Source organism: Erigeron canadensis, chromosome 9 (genome assembly GCF_010389155.1).
Source record: "Erigeron canadensis isolate Cc75 chromosome 9, C_canadensis_v1, whole genome shotgun sequence".
NCBI classification, from domain to species: Eukaryota; Viridiplantae; Streptophyta; class Magnoliopsida; order Asterales; family Asteraceae; genus Erigeron; species Erigeron canadensis.
Window position 1 is genome coordinate 8,911,870 of NC_057769.1, and position 26,334 is coordinate 8,938,203.

Below are 26,334 nucleotides of genomic sequence, written 5' to 3' on the forward strand. Positions count from 1 at the left end.
TCGAGAACAATTTGAGGTTTTCAAAATTTAAAAAATGAAAAGTGAAAAACAATATTAAAAAAAAAATGTTTTCTAATTTCTCATAAAAAAGTGAAAAACAGTGTTTTTTATTTTATTGAAAAATTATGATTCCATCTCGTTAATGTTTTCCATGTTTTTTTTGAAAACAAAAATTAAAAATAATGAGTGTTTCCCCCAACTAAACGTCTCCCTTAATATGCATAATTGCATTTTAAGATAATGATCATTCATCCATATCGTCATTTGTAAGCATTTGGTTAAGTAGTTGATGTCCATATCAAACGTTCAAGTGAACTAAAATTCCCAAAACTGCAAGCTATTTACTACTTACTTTTTATGGGTTAACGCTTAACACATACAATTGCCATTTAACCTTTTCATTAATTTCAATACACTGATGGCTTACCTTCCATGTTATTTCAGTATCAAACGATCGATACAATAGAAAGTTGTGATTATTTGACATCCCCTACTCGACTGCTCCTAGAACACGAGGACAAGACAGCAACATATACCATAAGCAGATACAAGCAAGTTTATTTTCTGGTCAGATATTAGAGAAGACATACAACAAAAGCCAAATTTATACCGCAACAATTGTGATTATGATGCTTAATATGGTAAAGGACGACACTTCATTTTCGGTTTTCTTTCATTCCTGTTTTGTTTTCAATGGAATATAATAAGATCCTAACGTCTTTAAATCTAAGCAAACTAATGAAGCATGTATATAGTGCATTCATCCTCTTTTGTGTTAGCAGCAATGACTAGACACATTTTGGGGAGCCATTGCAGAGCAAGTATATGAAGATCTCTCAGTTTTGTTTTTTTTTTTTTTTTGGTGTTCAAAAATAGAAGCTTAGACACCTGTGCATCAACTGGTCTAAAATTTTCATTCCATATAACCAGCCAAACTCTAGGTTTTTACGTCACAAGTTGACAGTGATTACGAAATCAGAAAACGTAGCTTATTACAATTAGTCCAGGACTTAACGATATAAAAATTTCATATTGATACAACTGTCAGCCATTTCTGTCCTGTGTCCACCATACAGGACTCATGACTTTAAATTAGGGATTAGTTTATTGAAATGTAAGAAACTTTGAACGAATGTCTATAGTAGGAAATAACTAAAGTTGTGTGTATTGTATGTAAACAACTCATAAATAATGTTTATTGTATGTAAGAATTTTGTTTCAACCAATTAAAATCTGACAAGTGGCACCTGTATATGATTGCCACGTATGTTTTCTTACATACAATAAACACTTTTTCGAGTTGCTTACATACAATACACACAACTTTAGTTTTTTCCTACTATAGACATTCGGTCAAAGATAGTTACATTCCAGAAAACTAATCCCCTTTAAATTATCACAAACTTTTTCTTCTAAAAGATTCTAAACAATTATTTAAGGAAAAAAAAAAGCAATCATCTTTATCTTTTTCTTTTCTGCTCTTTTTTCGAATTCAGGACTTTGTTTAAAAGTAAATGAAAATCACATGTACCACAAAAGCATCCGGCTACCAAAATACGAAAACTAAATGAAAACAAAATAGAATTTACCTTTGCCACTGTCGACCATATAAAAGGGTCGTGATTTGGAGAAGCTGATGGGCACTAGCTGCACAAACAACAAAAGAAACATGCTAACATGGAAAAATAAAATAGGTAAAAAATTTAATTTCATTATGTATGAAGATAACTCCAAATCATGAAAGAGGGTATTCATGTTCAAACATCCCAAATCGCAAACACACCAAAACAATCCAGCAAAATACTGCTGACTAGGCCAATCTTAAGAGTAAAACATAGATATTATCACCGTTCTTAAATTCTAAATGCGCTATGTGATAACGATAATAAAACTAACACACAAAACATGAATCTAACTTATCAGTTGAAAGGACTTGACACATAAAGTGCTATGCAGAACCTTCATCGGGCTTTGGTGCTGCAGGAGGTGGATTGGCCTCGGCTCCCATTTCTGCTCTAAGATCATTGATGCTCTGCTCCAACTCACTTATTCTTTCTCCCATCTCATCAAGTACATTGATGTTAAGGTAAATTGTATAAAAAACCATTATCTCCATTGATAAGAATGCGATATATAGGCACATAATTCATAGGAATAGGAATTTTACATCGATGGGACCCAAAGACTGATGTTTTTACAACGCTGTTAAACCATGATAGGACAACCGGTAAAATTCAGGATAGGAATTTACATAGGACTGAATCATACTCGTTATATATCAGGGGGGTGTCTAGGTTTGCATTTGAATAACACATTTTCTGGTTAAAATATGACATTTTTCAAAATTTATGTGTTAACGTGTTTCTCCAAAATTGTGTATTCTATCTGAGAAAAATGCAGGAAACGCTTGTTAACACTTTTTTTCATATAGTTTGCCAAACTGCTCTTTGATTATTTCCATTTTGCATATGCCATAATCATATTATCTCATCTAAGACACAATCCCAAAGACCCTTTAAATCAACTATGAAGATTAGAAATAGTTTGGTATTCACAAATATTTTGGCAATTGCAAAATAATAACACAGAGCTATGTAAAAAGGATATTCTTTGAAACAATAGAGTCGGACATTGTCTGGAATCTGGTTTGCTGCAAAGAGAAAACCGATCAGTACAAAGTAGAAGTGTAATTGTATTAGCATAGAACCATGCTAGCAGTTACAAGTTACCATCTGCTGAAGAAGGGTTTGAACCTGCAATAAAAATGGTATCTTTATTAGTTATGACTCTCGAGTGAATAAACCGCTTTCAAAAAATTTATGTGATTAGCAGACAAAATGTTGGCAATCACTGATCAATACCAAATATGTATATAATGTCAAAACCTAATACACGTAGTTCAGAAGTAAGGCAAGGAGATAATATAGACAACATGTAAGATTCATCCGTTTTAGGACAGATAATTTCATATTTTATAGTGCAGAGATATGTCATGACTCAAAATTAAATCTTGTAAAACATAAACTAGAGTCTAAGGAACTTACAAACTGTGTCATGTCAGCAGTATTTTGCTTACCATCTCCTGAATCTTTCTCCTGGGGACATAAACATTTCAAACCTTTCCGTAGTGAGTAAATTGTTTCAGAACAAATATACGGATTATACGCGACTCATTATCAACTACCTATAGAAAACTATTAAAAGCTACAAAAATATATAAACTGAATCATAGAACGATTCTAACAACCTAACATGAGAATGCAGGAAATTTCACAACCATAACAACTATGATAATTAAAGGACACCAAATATGTCTTTAAGAATACAAATTGTTCTAACTATCTCCTCTGCATGATACACTAGTTTGACCAGAAAAAAGAAACACAGGGCCAGCATTCAACTCATTCCTACCATTCGTGCTTTTCAACAAGCAAGAACTTAACGCACATCTGCAATTCATTAGAAACCAGGTATATTCTTACTTAGTAAAATAATTATTTTAATTGTAGCTTTATTTAATTTCCTGTTTGAAATATTGGCTTTCCATTGCAGTTATAAGTCTATGATATGGCTGGTTGCGAAGAAGTCAAATCAGCCAAAAATTAATCTACTCCAGTCGTAAGTCTAGTAGCGAGTGTTTCTTTAGTTTCTGGTAGTAACTCAACTACTTATATCACTCTCACTCATGCATTGTTTTATTTTAACATATCCAAATTTAACTGAAAAAGTAGTTAGTATGGTATAATTCACATGTTTTTTTTTACAACTTAATCCAGAAGGCATAAACTATCCCCAGGATAATAGCCTAAATTTGGAGGACATGCAACATAAAGCCAAGGTCACGAGTTCAAATTGAGTCATCCCACGTCCCGTTAACCATAGTGTCCATTATTGATGATCTCTCTGATCAAGAATGTTACTATTGTCTCCATCAAGTCATTGATTTTTTCATGTTTGCCCTTACCAAGCATACGTTGGGTTTTCACTTTTGGTATTTACAAAAAAGGGTAAAAAAGGTCATTTACAGATGAGTAAAAAACAAAAAACGTTAGGGTATATTTAGTTGTGGAAAATGTTTTTAGTTTTCCATTAAGTCTATGACTTGATCGCGTTTTTTGTTTTCCATGTTTTCTTAGAAAACAAAAATGGAAAACAAGGTGTGTTTTTCCCAACTAAACGCCCCCTTAGATTCCATAAAACAGCAAAGGTAGGTACCAATCAAGTTTATATGTTGAGCTAGTAGCCATTATCATATATATATATATATATATAGGATAGAGATCAAATGAGAAGGTACCATAAAGACAGAAGGGAGAGAAGGTTCATTTTTTTTTTAGCTTCTTTTTTTGAGCTTTTTTTCCTTTTTTTACTTTTTTCATTCTCTCTTTAATTAATCAATTTCATATAAAAAATTTTAAAAATATTTTTTTTTCAAAGGGCATAGCCCGTAAGCTATAGGCGAAGCCTCTCAGAGACTATGGCGGAGCCATGATAGGTAAAGGCGAAGCCCCGTTAAGTAGGTCACCCCATCACCGATCACCCCCTATGACCTATCACCCTCTATGACCTATTACTCCCACCAGTTACCCCTTATTAATATCCTTAAGGCGAAGCCCGTACCGTACTCTTACATGTATAACTCACTAACTCGGGTTAGAAATTTTTTCTTTTAAATTTTTTTTATGGATAGAGTTAATTAAAAAACAAGAATGAAAAAAAATAAAATAAATAAAACGGACCTTCTCTCTCTTCTCTTCTTAAGAACCTTCTCTCCGGATCTCTAACCTATATATATATATATATATATATACACACACACAGAGAGAGACACACACATATGTACGAACATATCTTGGAAATTTACTAGCTAGTTTGGGGCAAAAGCGTAATTAGGTTGATCGTTACGCACCGTAAAAGAAACAGACACACAGCAAAGTTGGCTGCAACTTCTATCTAATCTAATGAGTTAATATACAACTTAATAATTGATACTAAATGAATCAACACAACATCAGCATATTATTTAATAAAAATAAAAAAACTAACTAAAATAATAAATTCATCAAATGCAAATCTGTTGATAATAATGCATCGAGTAAATCATCTACAAAAAAGATATTAGAATTTTAAATTAAAAAAAAATAAAATTGATAAGGGTTATCACATTTAATTAAAATGCAAAATAAATGAATAACTGTAATTGAATAAAACAATATTTCCGAGGACAGAAAAGATTGATAATGATAAATGTTTAGGGTGATTAGATTACGTTAATTTCAAATTATGGATATAACACTAAATAATAATAATAATGATATATAATTAGAAAAGAAATGAGATGCTTACCATTATTTATTATTATTATAATAATAATTAAAAGTGAAGGCAATAATCAAGCGATCGATCGATCGATATGTTGTTACTGCTACGGAGGAAGGAAGGGTGGGAGGGAATGAGGTTTTCTGCAAATGCTTTGTAAATCTTATTTTACCAATTTACTAACCATTATTTCAAAAAAAATTATTCATTTATGTATTTTATTATCTAACACTTCTAATCCTATCTTATTAATAACTACCAAAATTATCCTCTTTTTTATTCACTAATATAAATATCTCTACCTAATATACCTATAATATCCTTAAATCTCAATCATTATTTTTCTCTCTCCTCAGATCTCAACCACTTATTTTTTCTCTACCATAAATCATTTTATTTCTCTTATTCATTCAAAATCTTTTATCTCAAAAATCGTATATCGATAAATTATAAAAATTGTATGGTATTCTTAAAATTTCATGTTGTTTCATTAGAGATGTCATTCGATATACTTTTGACGGATTTTTAAATCCGAGGGCAAAGCTCGTACGGCTAAGCCATTTAGCTATCCTACTCTATGACTTGACCTATCACCTCCATCATCTTAACGCTGCAACACATAGACACTATCTCTCGTTAAATATAAAAATTCTTTAATTTTCTTTTGTGAAAGGTGGGCTAACTTTACAATTTTCCAAAAATGAGTTTAGGAGTTCGTAAGTACGATCAAGATTTTTTCAGAAATAAAACTTTTGTTCTTTTAATAAAAAACGAGCATAGTATCTGCGCGTTGCAGCGGAATTTTATAATTACTTTTTTGAATGAATACATTGGTTTCAGAGTGTGTCAAAAATATAGATTATGAGATTCTGTCGATTATTGTAAAACCATATAGAAAAATCAATGTTAATTAAATTAGAATCAATTACAAATTGATAAGAAATAGTGAACTAATAGTGTTAGTATGTGGAGGGACATTTTGGGAACCATAAATATGTTGAAAGGGGTATTTTAAGAACAAAAAATGTACTTAAAGTCTTAATCTAATACAATTTTGGGGATAACATATGTGCTTCTCAAAGCATATATCAAACATGTTTCCCCTCCCACAAATTATTTAAAAAATATTAAACATTAAGCCATGTGATTGAAATCAATGTTTAAATTTTTAAAAGATTGTGAGGATGGAACATGTATGATACATGCTACTAGAAGCATAATCATTTTTCCTTACAATTTAATATTTTTTATAAGGGATTAAAGATATCAAATTGGTGGTTTGCTATGAATCATAAGTTACCAAATAGTTATAAAAGTAAAATAAATAAATACATTGTGAATGGTCTTTGTTAAATCAACTTATTTTCAATAGGCTTTTAAAATGTTAATCTTAAAAGTTAAAACATATAAAAGTGTTTGTAACGGGGTGGAAGATCCAGGCGTCAAGGCCCAACCACCCTTGTGCCATTTGTGCCAATTGTTAGAGGGTTGGCGTCGTTTAAGGATCACCAAGCCGTCGTGAGTATGTCAACGTCAAGTGAAAGGTGAGGTCGCCTGAAATTTGTTTTATTTTATATAAAATAAAATAAAATATATTATTTGGGTACTGAGGGGTTCAGTTGTTTTGAAACGATGATGTGACCATTACAATCACCTTAACCCCATTGTGAATGCTTTTTATTTCGTTAATTAGAGTGCTGGATAGTCATTGAGATAGTGAAGAAACATGTGACGATGTGATCCAAGCTATAGTCGTTATCTTATTTTTGGTTTTGTAGTCGTGATAGGAAAACTAGTTTGTTTTGGTCAACTTGGGCAATGAGTCCGTCTCTATTAGTGTAACTGTAATTGTTTTTTCCATGCTTCGGCACGCCGGTACACAGTATCAATAAAAGTATTAGCTGTTAAAAAAAAAGTGCTGGATAGTCATTATAAACATGAAAACTATAGCCACGCTGAAAAAAATACTCGTATATATCTACATTATAACTACAATACCTACACTTATAAAGTAATGACTAAAGAGTGAAAAATACACGATTTCGTCACAAATTAAACTGGCTCCATCTTTAGAACAGAAAAAATGTATATTAGCCATCTGTAGTAAGCATTGTCTTTGTCATCGCAGTTAACTGTAAGACTCAAGGGACCATTACATAAACAAAACAAACACCCTTAACACATACAATGGTACCCACTTTGAGTTAGTCCTATAATGATTAAAGTACAAACATTAAAATAAAACAAAACAGAGACAATGGAATTATACCCAAAATAAAAACCATTAGCTATGAAATTCATTTGACCTTCTTCCCAGCCAGCTGTTTCTCATTTTCGTATGGATATTCAGGTGGCGCCTTCCAAAGACCCCATAAGACGATTATATGTAAACAAAAAAGTGTGATGGATGAGTAGACGGTGGAGGGGAAAACATTCCAGCACAATTCCACCCCTGCAAACAGCAGCAGCCTGCAAAACCATAACATAAGTCTCAATGCTATAGGAGGATTTATCAATGAGAGTACAATTTGTGAATTTTCATGGTTAGCTGACTTACCGGACTATAGTTGGAAAAGGCGTTTTCCATAAAAGATATGGTAAGCTACAGAAGTACCTGCATAAAATGATATTATAGTGTCATTGTAACATTCCAAACTTGTCATTCGCACAATAGATACTGAAGGTGGCAGAATGGGTGGATCAGGCAGATTCGATCTCAAGTCAGAACAGGTTTGGTTCAGCTGGGTCAAATATTTGAGAACTTGATAAATATATAATGTGCTAAATATGACTGAGAACACTGTATTTTTGCTATTATATCTTTGCCTATTTCGACCAATTTGACATAAAGCAGAACCCATTGAAAAAACAACACCCAAATATCATCCAAACAATATTTTGCACCATCATATTTCATTTGGTATGAAATAACGAGCACTGGTACATTTTCTTTCTTAAGTAAACTGTAATGTTTCTTGAGCTATCAGGGTTATTCTTGTAAATTTGTCAGTTGTCTACAAAAAGAGGTGTTGAGTGTGTCAGTTTAAATGCTAATCACTTAAAGAATGGAGAATCATCATTCATATTTAAACATATCAACTCCTCAACTCATATTATATGATAAGTCTCAAGTGAACATTTTCCTATAGTAGCAGATGTATAATGTTAACGTTGCTTTAAAGCCAAATCATATCATTCTCATGCCCATTCAGTATACTACAACATATGCTATCAAGTTTGAGGTCGATAAAAAGTGAGGTAATTTACCAGGAGTAGAATTGGTAGTGCAAAGACCGCGCACACACGATGCCAATAAAATTTCCAGTGAACATTGTTGTAACAATATCTGTATAATTAATAAACAATTATAGTTGCCAACTTCCACATACATATAAAGATGACAGAAACTCGAAGACAGTACACTTACGCTCTGTTTTAAGCCGCTTTAATCCAGTGCTAACATGAAGAGGAAAGGAGCTGGTAACGTGACTTTTAAACTGTATTTGGACTAATTTAGAATGCAAGAATGATACCAATCCTCCTTCATGCCTGCAGACGTTAATATAATTACTTTAAATGAATTTGTATTTCATTTTTTCGTACTAATGAAATGTGTATGATCTCAACTTACTTGCACCATCTATAATGCGCAAAAATCATAAGAGAACCGAGATGAACACCTAGTAAACTGAGAGCAAAAGCCTTTGACACAAAAATTGGCTCAGGGACAAACTTGAAGTTGACAGACCTAATAACAATAACGATAAAAAATAACAAAACAATAAATAACATTTAGTAACACATATCTACCAAAAATTTTTCAATATTATATGAGAATACGAGACACCTTATATATTATATAAAAGGGAATCTACATATAAAAAAAATTTATTTGTTGCACAATTTTGCATATTGAAGCGCATAGAAGGTTACCAGAAGTGGATAAATACTCGTCCAAGATTGAAGGCTTTAGATAGATATTCAATTGGATATGCCCATAGAAACGGTAACCCCAACAGAATCTGCAAAATGAATACAAAAAGATTGTTAAAAAGAGGATAACAAACCAAGTCACCCTGTGGTTGCAAGATAACTCATATGATCATGCAAATTGCATAGTAGTGATAGCAATGCTGACTCATTTACTTATAAACGGATAGATATTGGTTAATTAATCTAATGGGTTAAACAAATTATAAGTCACTCAAAGTATTTTGATGCATATTAGCACATAACCTCCCAAGTCTTTTATGCTAAATAAAAGATCAATATTGGGATCAACCTTAACCCAAATTGACCCACAACCCAACCCGCCCGTTTTTTCACCTTTATGTAGAAAAAAAAGCATACATATCGTGAACATTAAATACAAATCCAAGCACTAAAGAATAAGCACCTGCACTAGTGCCGCACCTGCTAAAGCTGATATTACCCCAATAATGTCCATAGCCTGTAGTTAAAAGTGATACACTGAAAAAGATAAATGGTAGGTTGAGTAAATGACTAAATGTATGTAGGATCCAGACACAAACTTCAATAAATTTAAATAGAATCATATAGTGTACCTTAAGCATGAGAAGAAGCAACGGAGGAGCATAAAGAAGCACATTCATCTTCACTGAAACAGCTAAGCTGTGAAACAGAAAACAAAGCCAAGGTTAAACCCATACTGTATTCTGTTGATGACTTGTATCCCAGATAGAATTATTAGTATAGAAAATAGGATAAAACCTGAACATAATTAAACTAAAATGCCATTTCTGGTAAAGAAGTGGAACCAAAGATGCATGGAGAAGAGTCATCGCAAAACAGTCATTGAACAGACGAAGGACAAAGATTGAATGCACTCTTTTAGATAACGAAAGCAAAGTGAGAGCCCACCAAGGTAGCTGTGAAAAAGAAAAAAAAAAGAGAGTGTAACATTTGATGATGGTAAAGAGTCACGAATATCATCAAATGAACGGAAAGTGTTTATACCACATCAGTCTTGACATAAATGAATAGCAATATTCCCAGATTCACAATGTAGAGCACACCAAAGAGAATCTGAAATAACAAGAAAGCTTGTCAGCCACTATTGAATATTTTTAGGTAGATCTTGAAAACATAAAACTCCACACGTGAAATTCCGTAATTTTCAAACAGTATCGCAGAAGTTCAGGCAAAAAAAGTTTCTCAAAGATCTATGAAGCTTCATAATAAAGATATTATTTGTATCTCTTCCTAATCATGGTCAACTTCAAATGTACTTGCAGTTCTAAAATAACAGTAAATGCACAGTGGCTCATCTAGACCATTGACATGCTTGTTCATCTTGATCTGGTAAAACTAACTACAATGTCGTTCCAAATACATTTTAATCTTTAGTGTCACTCATTTGTGTTCATTAGGAGGATATAAATATTTGACAAATGTAACTTCAAATTTAGTGAACGAGTTACCCATATAATCCTCTAATCCTAATACCACCCCTATTGGATTCTTTGACTTATTTCACCACAAAGCTTGAAGCTTATGAAAACTTTGACATGGAATGATTATGCTACCTTATAATGATCCAAAATAGTTAACTAGAACTAATATCTATACTATATGAATCAGAACAAGTTCATCAGCTACGAGCAACTTTCCATCATATGTAAGAGAACAATAAGTAAAAGGCTCACTGCAAGTGATTCAAACTAGTAATGACTGCAAATAAGTATTCACCTGGGCAGGATAGACCTCGCCTCCTGTAATGTATTGTATGGCGGAGTATATATAAAGAAAGCCGGCCGGGTAAACCAAAGGTCCTGTATCCCCTTTCAGATTGTTGTAATCTCTTTCTCCTTCGATAAATCCATTAACCTGTTTGGTCAGTCATGCCATTTTTGAGTAAAACCAAAATCACATACTCATTTGTTTCCTTTTCGAACCAAAAAAAGAAAAAACATACAATCAAAAATACTCCTTATTTTACACCATCAAAATTTCAATTCAAATTTTTGACGTCAAAGAACGGGTATTAAAAATGCAAAATTTATACTTTATTAAAACCAATCAAGGCTTGGATCAAGTAATTGACACGCTTGCCTCTACAGATAGAGGTTAAGGGTTCGATCCTTACTCCTTACAAGGCCGTAGACGGTATTGGGACCCATAACCCATGGAAGAAGGTATTGGGTGTTACTTTACTTTTTCTATAAATCCATTTGTATCTCTTGGCTTGTTGGGTGTTTGGATGTGTGTTTACCAGACTCATTATTATTTAAAATAAATAATGAGATTTTAGAGTTAAAGTGAAAAAAACTTATTAGACAAATAAGTTTGAAATATAAATGAATAATGTACCAAATATATTTCAAAAATAAGTCATCACCTTATTTAATTTAAAACAAGAACAGTGCAAACTCTATTCTTTATATGATGTTTGATCAAAACCTGGTGGCTTAATAGTGTTGATCGTCTCGTATTTGGTAATTTACTCAATCTCAAAAGACCTCAACTGACCAAACCAAATACACCAAAACCAAAGGGGAAACAGACCGAATGTAAAACCAAACACCTTAAATCCAAACAGCCAAAACCATGCCCACATAATTTTTAATGTAAAAAAAATAGACTTCACAATGGTCATAAATCAAACTGTGTGAAACCACCAAAACCGACAAAACTCAGTTTTTGACCCTTAAAACATCTATTTTATTATGGCCTGGATACAGGTCTCAGTTTAGTATAATACATTCTTTAGTATTCTAACCGGATTCTTTTCACTTTTCAGTTACATTTTGAGATTAGGTACATTACTTAACATTGAGGTAATCATATCTTTTGAATCGATATAACTCATCACAGATCAACTTATAATGTAGAATATCAATTATCATTCTTCTAATACAAAACTACAAAAATAAATCTATCTAATGTAGTAATGTCAATAGATTTTATCATGTCTCACCAAAGTATTAACTATAACTCCAAAAACATGACCCGTGATCATAAGTTTCACAATGCTCCCATGATCTTACCTTCCTGTAAGTACTTGTGTGTTTCTTAGATTCATTGACTTCTCAACTTTAATATCAGGAACATTATGCATCAATAAGCAACATATAGCGCAAGATTTCGATTCCATACTTCTGTTTTAGAGTATCAAACAAACGACTAGGCACACATTTACATGATAAAATGAACAACCTATGTTACATTGCTAATCCTAAACAACATAATTTAAAGGGGTTTAACAAAAATACACTTTGTTTAGGATTTTTTTTTTTTTTAATATCCTTAAATTGTACTAAATGTTTTTATTCAAATTGTACAAAATACAAAATTATGTATCATCAATCATAAAATAGACACTCACCTGTGACATGTAAGCATCCCAATCAATCTTTGTATCTATATAAAAAAAAAAAAAAGTATTAAAAACAATAAAAACACGAGAGAACGTTGAAAACAGTAAAAAGTGATGTAATAAATTGGAAGGAATTTAGGGTGCTTACAAGGAACATAAGCGATGATGAGGGCAGTAAGAAGAGAATCTGCGAGAAGCAAAAGAAAAGAAAATGGAATTTTGGGGTTTTTGTAAAGATTTTGAATAAAAGAGCTTGATCTTGTTTTCCCGGGTCTGTATTTGGGTGCGGGCCGGGTCGCCATGGATTGGCAGAAGGAAATATAAGATCGGCGGGTGCAGTGAGAATGTTATTTTCATCAGATGGCCTGTCAAAGTAAGCAGAGTTTGTTACAAAAACAGTCCCTTTGACTCATTGTTGACCATCAATTTTTGTTTTTCAAAAAATTAACTTTCATAGACAACAAATATCTATATTTATCTATCTATATTACTAATTTACTATATAAAGCAAACTGTCCTCTTTTTAAGTAATTAAGATTTTAAAATGATCATATTATTCTTCTGTTTTTTATTCACTAATTTAAACATTTTCACATGTATATCTATAATACCCTTAATGAAATAACTTACAACATATATGCTCCAACCGTTAAATAACCATATTAACCCCTCTAACATCAATTAATTTACATTCACTACCACGCCACCACCACCGCTTCACATCACCTTCGCCACACCGTCGTCGCTATTGTAATCGCCACCGCGTCCGCGAACATCCATCTAGTACTATCTAATAAAGAGAAAGACATTTTTTCTTTTAAACAATTCAGTTTTTGAATTATCTTTTTTATCCCTAACCTTTTAACACCTTTATTCTAAACCCTAAAAAACCAAACATCTTCACACATATCTCATATTTCACAAGTGCCCCTTTCATTAACTATGATATTCTTTTACGCCAACTACCTTTACATTAATAACCACATCGTTAATGTCACCATCACCCATTGTCGCCGCTCTGCCGCCATATTGCACGGGTAACCCGAGAACAAATACATACAAATCTCATAATATATTGAATGTACACCACTCTTTCCAATTAAATAAATATACATTTTTCTTTTACTTTTTATACCATAAGAAACTTAGGTATTTAATGCTAATAATAATCGTATCAACATTAATTATAACTAGCACGGTACCCGCGCTATGCGGCGGTGTTCGTGGCGGCGACGGTGTGGTGGTGGAGGCGGCGTCAAGTGGTGTAGATACTTGATGTAAATGTAATTGATTAAAGAGTTAATTGAGATATTTTAAAAGATTAAGGACCATAAGTGTAATATATCATTAAGGATATTTTAGACATTTTCCCCCATGTAACTTTCAACATGGGGTTATTCTTTTTATAATATAGTATAGATGACTTCTAGTCATTCAAACCTTCTATAAGCTCCAACATATCATCATGACAATGTCTCAAATGATTGTCATTTCCAAATAGCTTAACCATGGAAGAAAAATATCTATCCAGAAAGTCAATAGTTTTAAAAACTTGAATTAAATGAAAGCTAAATAATCTTCATATAAAGTTTTAGATATCAAGCTCGATTAAGTTCGAGAGACTTTAAATTAAATGAAGGCTAAAAATCTATCTGGAAGGTTGATATCATATTAGACTTCATATGTGTGTATTGTTGTTATGTTTCTTGCTCATATTATTTTTAAAATTGTATACTTTTGATTGTGAATCTACCACGTGCGAGTTCAATCTTCGTCCTTCACTCATCACGCCTTTTTCAAAGCATTACTATTCTTGAGTGCAGGTTTGGTGCACCGAGTCCAGGAATGACTATAAGCAGATAGAGTCATTTTAACATGCCATGAACTGAGATACAATTTGACTAGTGCCAGGTATAAGAAATAGTGGAGTTGATTTACAGATACCGGTGCCTGAATGACAAGTGACGAAAGCAATATGAACATAAGTATAAGTATTCAATGAAGAGCATCAAGCACAATCCGAGGCAGACGCTCATTCCATTTCTCTTTGTAATCACTTTGATGATGTTCCTATATGTTGTTTAGTCCTTTTTCTAATCTAATTGAACTTTAGGGACCAAAGATTTGTTCAAGTTCATTTCAACGCTTATGCGTGCAAATTTTCCCCATGTCTTTCTTGATGTATGTTCGGCGACTCGCACTGTTATACCCACTTTATTACCAATTCTAGTAAGAACCCTCCTGCTAAAGTACTCAATTGGAAGTTCAAGGAGGCTCATCCATGATTAGGAATCGGAATGTAGGTAAAATTGATTGTATGCTCCTCCTCCCCTATAAAAACAGGATAAAAGACAAAGTTCTAACTTATTTATTTTTTAAAGAAAAGGTTCTTATCTCTCTTAAGGTTAAATATCATATATACTTTTTGATCTACTTTGGTTAGCTGAAAAGACTCGTAAGGGATTTAAATAAGAAAAATAAAATGTGATTCTTTAAAGTTATTTTATTGTCAAGACTTAAATTGATAGTAGGTAGCACAGGTGTTCTGCATGGTTTGTAAATTTTATAATTTTAGTGGATAATCATTTGATCTATGTACACTTCAAAAATTCTCTGTTAATACCCCTAACCACGTGTATATATATATATATTATATAATTTTTGCGTGCCAACTTTTTCTTTTTTTTTTTTAATAAAAATTTTTGTTTAGTTTCGTGAAAGGTCTCTATGCTTTATACAACTTTACAAGAATGGCTTGGATGGTTCGTATACTTATGTCATTTCACTTCTTTTTGCCACTTCAGACTTTTTTTAATTAGCTTATGCTTTTAAATAGGCAGTCATTATTTTTTATGTTTTTTTCGCTTTTACTATTTATTATATAGTGGTTGTTTTAATTTGTCATTTATTTTGTAAAACTAATTGTATAAATTTACTATGTCTTTTTTTTTACATAAAACTTTGAATAATGTTATTACGTGTTCATTTGTGTTTATATTTTTGTTTTGTGTTTTGGTTTTTGCTTTTAGACATATATTTTATCTTTTACCTAAACTGTCGTTTTTAGTTGTTTTTGGCTAAAGTTATATGGCAACCACATTCATTTGTCTATTGTTTATCTACAATGATTCATATAGTACTTTTCAAATTTTTTTTGTATTTCACATATGATAGTATATATTTTATGCGTTTCCATTTTTTTTTTCCGCTATCACATTTTTTTTCTTCAATTAATCATATATTGCTCCATGATTAAGATTGTTTATTCCTTCAACTATCCAAGATATTGATTATGTAAACAATTACTATATATTACATTTGTACACGACGACACATTTCCAAATGCAACGCGAAACAATTTGTATAAGGTTTCGGAAAACAAGGTTATGTCTCCCGAGGCAACACCCAGGATCATTAACTAGTTTACCGTATTTTTAAAAGTTATCATTAGTATCTAGCTAACAACTAGTCGTTATTTTTATTTTATTTTTTGAAAGATGAATTTCATGAAAACTTCGTGTCGTAATTTGATAGCGAAAGGTTTAGCATACATTGTCTTAACGGGGTACATGCTAAAGAGCTTCATTAAAGTAGAAATGTCTATTTTAAATACTCGATAGGAGGAAAACCCCCTACTAATAGAGATAAACTATGTTCCCTCAGACTTGAACCTGGATATACCCAAGTCAAGCCCTCATTAAGGGACTTCTTATGTCCACCTCAAGACTTAAACACTAGACCTTTTGAATGGAGGATGACCTTTCAACTATTGAACTAATGCTTAATCTTATCAATGGTCTTCTTATATCTTCCCCAAGGTTTGAATACAAAACCTCTTAAATGCAGTGGCGGATCTAGGAATGAATACCACGCGTGTCTAAATTTAGTTTGGGCAAAAAAAAATTTTTTTTGTCCGTATTCAATAACGTGTCAGGTCGGGCTTTCACGAAACATCATATGTATTAAATTGGATTGTTTCACAAAGCGAGTTTTTTCACAAAGCACATATTAACAATTAAGCGAAACTCACATTAGATTCTTAGGTTCTACTTTGTCATGACATTAATTCAATTTTTATTAAGACTACTATCTTAACTACGAAGAAATGAAATGAGTTTTTATTATTGTACAATTTTACTATAGGATTTGATTATTGGTAAATCTTTTTTGGTTCCTCATTCCTCCCGATTTCAAGTTTCCTCTCACGTCTACATTGAAATCTTGCTAAAATTAGTTGTTGGGGTATTATAATTACACAATATCATTGCTCGAATTTTTTATTTATTAAAAGTTTAGTGTTATAAAGATTAGACATTTTGAATTGAAAATGAAAGAAGAGTGACTAAAACTTTAAAAGTTTGTTGGTATGCTACTAATGAAGCATTAAAATTAGAAATAGAGCTCATGTATCTTTCTACACTTTTATATTTTATAACTAACAAATCTACTAACAAAAACTAAACTAAGTGTATCTAATTATAACTTATGACTTCAAATGTTTTAAAAGACTTATTTCATATTTACCTAGGTCCAAGCTCTTAGATAACATGTGTCCAATCATAATCTTCTATATGCTTGTTAAAAAAAATTCCAATTTAACGTACCTAGTTAACATACACATGGAACCGCCCTTGCTTGAATGAAAGCTGACCTTTTAACCATTAAATTAATGTTTAAGGACTACTAATAACTAGTTAACCACATCTTTTATATTTAACAACACACTTCATAATCGCAAGCAAAATTGTTTCTTCATATCATATACTTTTTTTGAACGTTTTTTTTCTCTTCATATCATATACTGATATACTCGACAGAACCTTTTTTTGAAAGGTTTGTATTTAACAAAGCCACAAGAAGCCAAAATGGCAAAATATATTACACGTGATTTAAAGCATTTCTATTTGTATATTACTCCTCATAGATAGATAGATGGTCAATTGGTCATTATCTCACCGAGCTAAAACATTGGGCCGATCTTCACTTCACCCACAAGCAAGCACTCAAATGGATAAAATACTTGACCACACATCATACGAACACACGTGGCACCTGTACTCCACTACGTGTCAAATCCTCATCTCATGTTTCACTACTCACCACTTTTCTTTACACGTGTCACTCCATCTCCCACTATAACACCTATAAAAACCACAAAGACCTTTTTACGAGTAATTAGTAACAAAAGTATAAAATAAACTCATCTTCACATCTCAACAAAATACATACGAAAAAAAATCTGTATCTTATTTCCATGGACTCTACAACCCAAGAGCTAAAACAAAGAGTAAAAGACCAACAACCAACACCACAAGACAATGACATCAACACCAAAACAAGAACCCAAAAATCACAACCCTCGTCGATACCACGACGAGGCATGCGGTCACTCGCAATAGGAATCATGGTCCCATTGATTCTAACCTTGGCCAACGTGGCTCTTTTTGGGTGGAACCGAGCTTACAGGGCTATTGATAAGCCCTTTTGGGTTCCACCCTTGTGGGCTTTGCATTTAACATGTATATCTTCATCTTTTGTTATGGGCTTGTCAGCTTGGTTAGTTTGGGCCGAAGGTGGGTTTCATGAAAACCCAAGTGCAATGGGGGTTTATTTGAGCCAACTTGGGTTAAGTTTGGCTTGGGACCCGGTTTTTTTCAAAATGGAAGCGGCCCGAACCGGGTTGTTTGTGTGTTTGGGTCATTTTACTAGTTTGTTTTATTGTTACAAGATGTTTGGACGAGTGAACCGGACTGCTGGTGATTTGGTTAAACTTTGTTTGGTTTGGTCTAGTTTTTTAACACTTGTAAACTTGTATTTTGTTGTTTAATCCATCTATATATATAATACTATGTGAAGGTAACAGTTTTTATGTACGTATAGAAGTTTATGCTTTTGTATCACTAACTGTGTGTATTTTGATTCTTTTTTTTAATGTGAAAATAACGTTTGTGCTAGTGAACGTTTCTGTATGTATTATTTTATTACATGCCGTGTACTTTGATGAATATTACTAACACAGATTATTAACGAAAGAACGTAATTCACGTTTAATGACTGTTTTTGTATAATGAGGTGGAGTTGTTCGAAACATGCCTTGGGAAAAATTTGAAAAAACTGAAGTATCTGTTGTGAAAAAGTGCATTTTTTCACCACTTTGGACATCAATAAATATATAGTCGTGTGACATATATTGCGAACCGTTTAGTGGGTTTTGTAGTCTCTGGCCAAGGCTACGTAACAAACTAAGATGCGTCCAAATTGGGTTAAAGGTGAATGAGATATCGAGTCTCAAAGTTGTGTGTTTGGTGCATAAGTTGGAGTTGGAAAAGCTTTGTCCTACATTGGTGTGGGATATAAACTTTTACTAGTTTATAAGTGAAGGTTTCTAAGTTATGTCAAGATCTTGTGTTGTGTTTTACTCTGGCTTCTACCCGCGCGCAGGGGGTGCAGAAAACGGGTTTTTGGGTCAAAATTCTCTGAACCAATGCGTGTACCTGCGGACACGAATGCAGCTCGAAAAACTGGGGCCCGTGCGGGGCTCCTTTTTGCTGCGACCCGAAATAAACCCGACCCGGTTTTTGACCCGTTCAAGAATGATCTAGAAGAAGCTTTTGAAACTCCTGAAACTGATATCATAAGTATCAGTTTTGTAACTCATGAAACTGATAAATAATTAACTCACCATTAGTGCTAGTTAATTATTTGGAGTTACAATTTTGTGTATATAAGGTCCTATCAGGGACTTGAAAGATACAACAACAACAATACATTTCGTTCATACCACACACACATTCACTACAACTTCGGTCACGAAACAGCAACCATCCCTGTGCTCCGTTCGTCTTTCAGGCAAGTGTTCAACGTCCGGCAGTACGCTGCTTTTGACCGGTGTACCCTGGGAACAGACGGCGAATCTGTTTAAGGGAATTGTGTCAAACACAAGCCCGGTTCTACTTATTATTATTACATTTTCTTGTTTTGCAGGAACCTTTCAAATTGCCTCTTTTATTTAGTTCCTCCATTCTGTTCTTCTTTAATTCCTTTTATCATTATTTAATCGTATTGTAATATATATATATATATATAATATATATATATTTAAGGAATTACATATTGTTATTATACTGTTATTTCCAACAGTATCAACATCATCGATGGATCACGTTTAATACTTTATATAAATAAATAAAAGATTAATATAAATATTCTCTCTACTTTCCTTGAAAGTTGTTGAAAAAAAGAAGGTATTGAAAGGATTATCACGCTTTTATAAATAGATACCAACCCTGGTTTCGAACTCAAGTCATGGAGACTTATAAGCGAAACTCCTACAAATAGTTATACAGGAGGGCTGGTGTTTAAAAATCATAATTAAATCTATTAATATTAATACTTGGCAAAACATTATTCCGTGTTTAATAAATTTGTCGGATATCAGAATACTAAATAGTTAATATCAATTGGTTTAAATGGGCTTTCTGTTTTTGCTAGTCCGTACTCTTAGGCGTGGGTTCTTAAACCATAACAGGCCAACGCTTAGAAGCTTTGAGGGACAAAAAGATACAATTTTGGGGTGGTTGGTTTGTTAGATGGGTTCTATACTTCAACAACCCACCTAAATAACTCATATATCTTATCTATCATATAATTAAAAAGTTGAGAAAGGTGTAACTCATATATCTATCATATAATTAATTAAAAAGTTGAGAAAGGTGAGAGTATACTTGACATTCATTATAACCTTAAGATTATATACACTTCACATCTTTTATAAATTAACTACAATTTTTACTTTTTATTATTTTCATTTTTATCTTTTTAAAAATAAACTTTAATATTAACAAATTATCAAAATTTTCATCTATTACATTTTATAATCACTGAAATTATTTTTTCTATCACTTAGTCGTTTTTTTTTATATCTATAAAATCACTATCAAATTTAAAAACTATCTGATCTTTAAATATTTCAAATTCTTGCTAGATTCACTGCTAAGCATTATAGTTCAAGGTAGGGATGAGCAAAAGACCCGAAAACTCGTGACCCGTCTTAGACCTGACCGTACCCGACCCAAACCGACCCGTCAACGGGCCGAGTCACGCTTCAGGTTTTAGTGGATTTTCGGTTTTCGGGTCTGGCTGATTCAAACCCGGTCAAACCCGAAGAAACCCGAAAGTATATGATAAAGCATGTATATGATAAAGCCTGCAAGATTACTTTACATAGATGTGACACTACAATGCTCCATATATGTATTTAACATTATTATATATATAGTACGTGTACTTCATCAACACTTGCATCTATTGGATGTGACACCACTTTAGTTTTTATTCGATATTATATGGCCAAATCTTCTGCTACACCACTTTACATGTATATTTTAATTGATATATTTTTTCTCTCACTCACATGAGGCAACACCTTTTTGCTTTCCAATCTTGATTCTTCACAGCAAAAATATGTAATGATATATATACTCTTCATCATCGTCATTAACACCCTCATCTCCATCTCCGGTGCTCTTCATCATTTCCATCAACACCATCACAACGATAGTCTCTTTTATGTTATATATATATAGTGTATATATCTTGTATATCTACCTTATATAACTAGAAATATACGAGGATGCAAAGCTGCTTTTGAAGATTGTTACTACTCATTGTTCAAAACTATTGGAGAAGATAAAAAGATGTTGATTCATAACATATTTCGGGTCACCCATTAAAACCCGAACCCGACCCGGTTAAACCCAGGCCCGAACCGACACGCCCAGGGGATCAATGGGCCGGGTCTCGGTTCCATTTTTTATGCATTTTCGGGTCACGGGTCTTGACTGTTCGGGCCGGGTTGGGCCGGTTTTTAACCCGTGCTCATCCCTAGTTCAAGGTAGTGTTTATGATTTACTTTTAGTTATACTCAGATTTTAAGTCAGGCACTGTGTATTAATTATCTCTGGTGGTCATAGTGCACATTTCGATGCTATTAGATCGCGTATGGCATTGTTAAACATCATGTTCAACTAGTTCTAATTTATTGGTTCTGGATTTGCTCGCTAGAGTATAATCATCTTTTACTATTAATTATAGATTGATTAGTATTTTCAGTAGGAGTGTTCAAAGTCGGATATCCGACTTTTCGGATAAAATCAGATCGGATTTTTAGGATTTCGGATAATAGATTCGAATACGGATAGTTTTAAACACCCCTAATTTTCAGTCTCGAGTATATTAATCCTACTGAAAGACTATTGACACATCAATCAAAAATAAATTAACATACTGAGATATAAAACCAATAACAATGTGAAAATCTGGTCAATCATGAATCTACGGTAAACAATAAACACAATCCAACGGATCTAAATATCTAATTATTAAATAGAACAAATAAAAGTCTAATGATCATATCAATCTAAAGAAGTATTCAGCCTACTAGCCTGACTTTATTAATGAAATCACAAAGTCTGAAAAGATGAAAGACATTATTTACCAAAAATAAAAAGATAAAGAGAATGAAGATCTAGGTTAAAGATAAAGATTAAGAGGTGTTTCAAAATCCAAAGTCCTCTTAGAAAGCTCTAAAATTCAACCTGAAGTTTGTGTGTAGCATCCGGTGGCTGAAAAAACTGCTCTCTAACGTCTGAGGATTTTTTTTCTATTTATAGTGAAAATGGTCGATTTAGACTTCAGGGCCACGGGCGGCGCTCGTGAGGGGCTACGAGCGGCGCTTGTGGCTACTAGAATAAGGGGGGACGCTCGTCATGCTGACGAGCGGCGTTGGTTTCTATGAAACTCCAAATATTTTCGTTTTACGTTCGTTTCACCGTCTTGTGTCTTGTAAAGTCCTTTGGCATTCAGTTTGAGTTGGTAGATGACATTTACACTCATTCGCATCTCTCGTGAACCTGTGTTAATATTAAATCTCATTAAGTACCAAAAGTTTACATATATAAACTCATTTTAGCATTAAAACACGATCAAAAGATATATATAAAGTCATAAATAAATCACTCATCCCTCGATAAGCAACGCTTGTCAAGGCGGTGGCTGAACCGACTTTTGCCTTATAAATAAACGATTAAACCTTCACTTTCTAGAGACAGGACAATTAACCTGTCAGACAAAAACCCTACATTCTAGGTTGAAAATCAGATGCTTTTAAGGGGATTTTGGACTTCCAAACACCTGTTGATCTACAGATCTTCAACATAGGATCTTTATCTTTCTTTACTTTCAATTGGTAAACAATGTCCTTTTACATATATGGACTTTGTTATTCCTTTAATTACGTCTAACTAGTAGATTAATACTTGTTTGGATGATGTGATATGTAGACCATCTTTTTACTTTGTTTTTAGATATGTTGAATTGTGTTTATGTTTATCAATGATTCATCGTTATCTAGTTTTTAATATTATTACTAATTTTATATCTATGGTTTATTTTTGACATGATCTATCTATACTTAGTCATTAGGATTTAATAATCTGTAGACGGAAAATGGCTAATCGGTTTATAATTAGTTGTAAAAGTGAATCTACTCAAGCTAGTGAATCCATAATTGATATAATTAGAACTAGATGAGGATGATGCTTATAATGTCTGAGAAGTGCTAATGATATGGAGACAATATCTAGATCACAATGTCTAAGTAAATCGTAAACATAGGCTTGAACCGAATAATGCTTAATTGTAGAATTTAGCGAGGATATTTTTAAAGGGTAAACTGAATATAACTATGAAAGGAAAAAGAAAAAAAAAGTAATTGGATGGAAATTCCCTAATCTCATGTATCATAATATAACTATGATATCTACTAAATTGATTTGGTGAATATATCTAGGATCTAAATCGTGAAAAAGTCTTTCAAAAGTCCAACATTAAAACTATAGTAATAGACCATCGTTATGCATGCGATCTGATTTCCAAACAAGTATAATTTTAATATGACTGTTCTCGTATTTTAGGCACTAGACGGACTTTTCGATACACCAAGCACTTGCGACCTTATTTACTTTTACTTTTATGTTTTTTAGTTTAATTAAAATCGTGACAACCCACTACTGCTTTATAATTACACACATTACTAGATTTAGGTATTGTAAGTGTCCCTACGAATGACCATGAACTTACCGACTAACTAACTACAAATGAATGAGTTACTGCTCGTTAGTGTGTATCAGTTAAGACACATTTCTTGTTTACTTTATAAATTTAATATACTGACAATTTTTATTAAAAAAATAAGCACATATCATCATTCACCTTTAGATTTAATACCGCATAATACCTACTAGGCTACTATATACCCAAACAAAATAATACATTTAATATAAAAAAACAAATAGACCTATCTTTACCTCTTTCACATCCCCTCACACCAACTATCATTAACAATACTCATATCTTTTCACCTTCACATCTCCTCTACACCAACTATCATTAACAATACTCATATCTTGTCACCTAGAGACAGATCCAAAATTTTGGTGAGTAGGGGGCACAAAGAGAAAAGGTTATAACATGAGTAAGATGCGTCACATGTCTAGTAAATATGTTAAAAATCAGGTAGTCAATTCTCATAGTTTTATTCTTATTAATAGTGATTTCTAATTCAACAATAGGCAGATGTTAATATTAATCATAAGTAGACTTTTACAGTTTACTTGGCTCTTTTTATATTACAATCTTTAAAAATTTGTAAGTTTTACAAGTCTTCGTAAATGTTAGATATGAAAAAAGTATAATATGTTTTTTTTTTTTGAACAACAATTAATATTTTTATTAATAATAGAGAAAATTGCTAGTAAGAAACTAACTAATACAAGATACTACATGATACGACGCCAAACAAAAAAGTATTATATGTAATCATTATTTTGTAACAATTTTATCTTCAATATATATAGCTTTTTTCTTGAACTAATAGACTAACATATATGATTACGGTTTTAGTCATCGTATATATAGTCTGTTTCCTTAGTTCACCAACATAATAGAAAACAAAGGAACTTCTCTATATGATATGCATCCATATACGGCATTATTTCACCAACATAATAGAAAACAAAGGAACTTCTCTATATGATATGCATCCATATGCGGCAAAAAATATAGTAAAATTTAGGGAAAATTCAATAAAAAGGTAATATTTTTACTCAAAATTCATAATAAGAGGAATATACTTACGTTTCATCTATTAAAAGGATTTCATTTCTAAAGATATCTCAATAAAGGTAATGTCGTTAATTTTATTCGTTAGTCATCCGTTAAATATTACGTCATCATGCCGCCTCATTAAAAAGGCTTACATGGATATCTCTCATATATACGAGTATAAACATAAATGAAGGAGAAAACTAAGTAATTGAATCGTGGTGAAGTCCGACAAAAGGGTTTCGGCGATTTGCGGTTTTCATTCCCACTAAATTATATCGTATTGGACCGGTGGTGATTTTTGATTGGATTTTTTTGGGTGGGCCATAATTTAGCTTTATTGGAGGCTCCTCCGCTTTACTCGATCTTATTTCAACTAATAATTGTATTCAATTCTTATCCATCTCATTGTTTACTATACAATTAATAACTCATTCATCAGATCGTGATGGATGGGGATTCCATTGTTTATTTAATATCCTATTATGGTTGCAATTAGATAAGGTGCAATTAAAGTCCTCTATTTCCGTTGATATGAAGAAACCAATGAAGATTAATCCTAATATGCTGATATGGTCGGTAGTGTAGTGGTGGAGATGGTCGGCGGTGTAGTGGTGCTGGACATGGCTGACAGTATAATGGTGGTAGATCTACATCTACGTATATATAAAACTATACATATAGACACACACACACATACACACATAGATCTAGAAATACAACGGAGTAGAGTGAAGAGCATGCCGCAGTGTGGTGGTGGAGATGGCTAGCGGGCATCAGACTAGTGTTGGTGGAGATGCCGACTATATAGTTATGGAGGAGATGACAACAATAACAATATTTTTTCTTTCTAACTATTCTTCAATGTTGAAGTAGGTTCTGTATTCGATTAGGCATTGTTGAACATTGACAAAAAAGAAGTTGTAGTGTATTCTCATTCCCACTCAGATGTCCACGTAACCCATTCTAGTGACTTGGCATGGTGACATAACATTTAACGATAAAAACTAACATTACCTTTATTGAGAAATTTTTAGAAAATAAATTCTTTTAATAAACTAAACTTAAATAGGTTCCCCTCATTAAGAACTTTGAATAAAAAAACTATTTTTTATTGGTTTTTCCATCAAATTTAAATGTTTTTTTTTTTTTTTATCAAGGACGGCATTGAAAAAATGGGCTGAAGGTATCGAGAGTTTTGGGTCAGATTTACCTAACAACTACTCGTAATAGCGATTGTATCAAAAGATTCAAAGTTATCGGACAATATCCCTCACTATTGCTAATGAATTGTTTCTGAAAAAAAAAAAAAAACTAATGGCTTCGCCCGGGTTCGAACCGGAGACCTTCAGTGTGTTAGACTGACGTGATAACCAACTACACCACGAAACCGCTGTTGTTATACGGCCTCCTTCCATCAACTATAAACACACTAAATTTACACCTTCATTTTGGCGGCAAAACATCGCTGTTAAATAACTAGGGCTCCAAAAAATCCCCCCAATTTCTCATAAATC

The 26,334-nt window shown here is 32.6% G+C and overlaps 3 protein-coding genes, 1 long non-coding RNA gene and 1 other non-coding gene across 5 annotated transcripts; 2 read left to right on the top strand and 3 right to left on the bottom strand.

Annotated features, from left to right (window-relative positions):
- Positions 1–1,691: 1,691 nt before the first annotated feature.
- On the bottom strand, positions 1,692–5,508 carry LOC122582294 (heat shock factor-binding protein-like). The gene is made up of 5 exons (XM_043754665.1): positions 5,347–5,508; positions 3,045–3,095; positions 2,730–2,753; positions 2,608–2,650; positions 1,692–2,070 (listed from the first exon to the last, which is right to left on the bottom strand). The coding sequence occupies exons 1-5, from the start codon at positions 5,347–5,349 to the stop codon at positions 1,949–1,951; spliced, it is 243 nt and encodes an 80-aa protein (XP_043610600.1). The 5' UTR covers positions 5,350–5,508; the 3' UTR covers positions 1,692–1,948.
- LOC122582295 lies at positions 2,004–7,758 on the top strand. Its single transcript, XR_006321156.1, has 4 exons — positions 2,004–2,086; positions 3,364–3,470; positions 3,553–3,618; positions 7,670–7,758. It is a non-coding gene; the product is annotated as an uncharacterized LOC122582295 (long non-coding RNA).
- On the bottom strand, positions 7,388–13,037 carry LOC122582293 (dol-P-Man:Man(5)GlcNAc(2)-PP-Dol alpha-1,3-mannosyltransferase). Its single transcript, XM_043754664.1, has 13 exons — positions 12,804–13,037; positions 12,665–12,699; positions 11,029–11,166; positions 10,297–10,365; positions 10,051–10,208; positions 9,885–9,951; positions 9,716–9,769; positions 9,253–9,341; positions 8,951–9,067; positions 8,747–8,868; positions 8,587–8,665; positions 7,877–7,933; positions 7,388–7,788 (listed from the first exon to the last, which is right to left on the bottom strand). The coding sequence occupies exons 1-13, from the start codon at positions 12,955–12,957 to the stop codon at positions 7,617–7,619; spliced, it is 1,311 nt and encodes a 436-aa protein (XP_043610599.1). The 5' UTR covers positions 12,958–13,037; the 3' UTR covers positions 7,388–7,616.
- Positions 13,038–17,853: 4,816 nt separating this feature from the next.
- LOC122580844 (translocator protein homolog) lies at positions 17,854–18,510 on the top strand. The gene has a single exon (XM_043752999.1). The coding sequence runs from the start codon at positions 17,910–17,912 to the stop codon at positions 18,480–18,482; it is 573 nt and encodes a 190-aa protein (XP_043608934.1). The 5' UTR covers positions 17,854–17,909; the 3' UTR covers positions 18,483–18,510.
- A 7,625-nt stretch (positions 18,511–26,135) lies between these two features.
- TRNAV-AAC lies at positions 26,136–26,209 on the bottom strand. Its single transcript has one exon. It is a non-coding gene; the product is annotated as a tRNA-Val (tRNA).
- Positions 26,210–26,334: the final 125 nt, after the last annotated feature.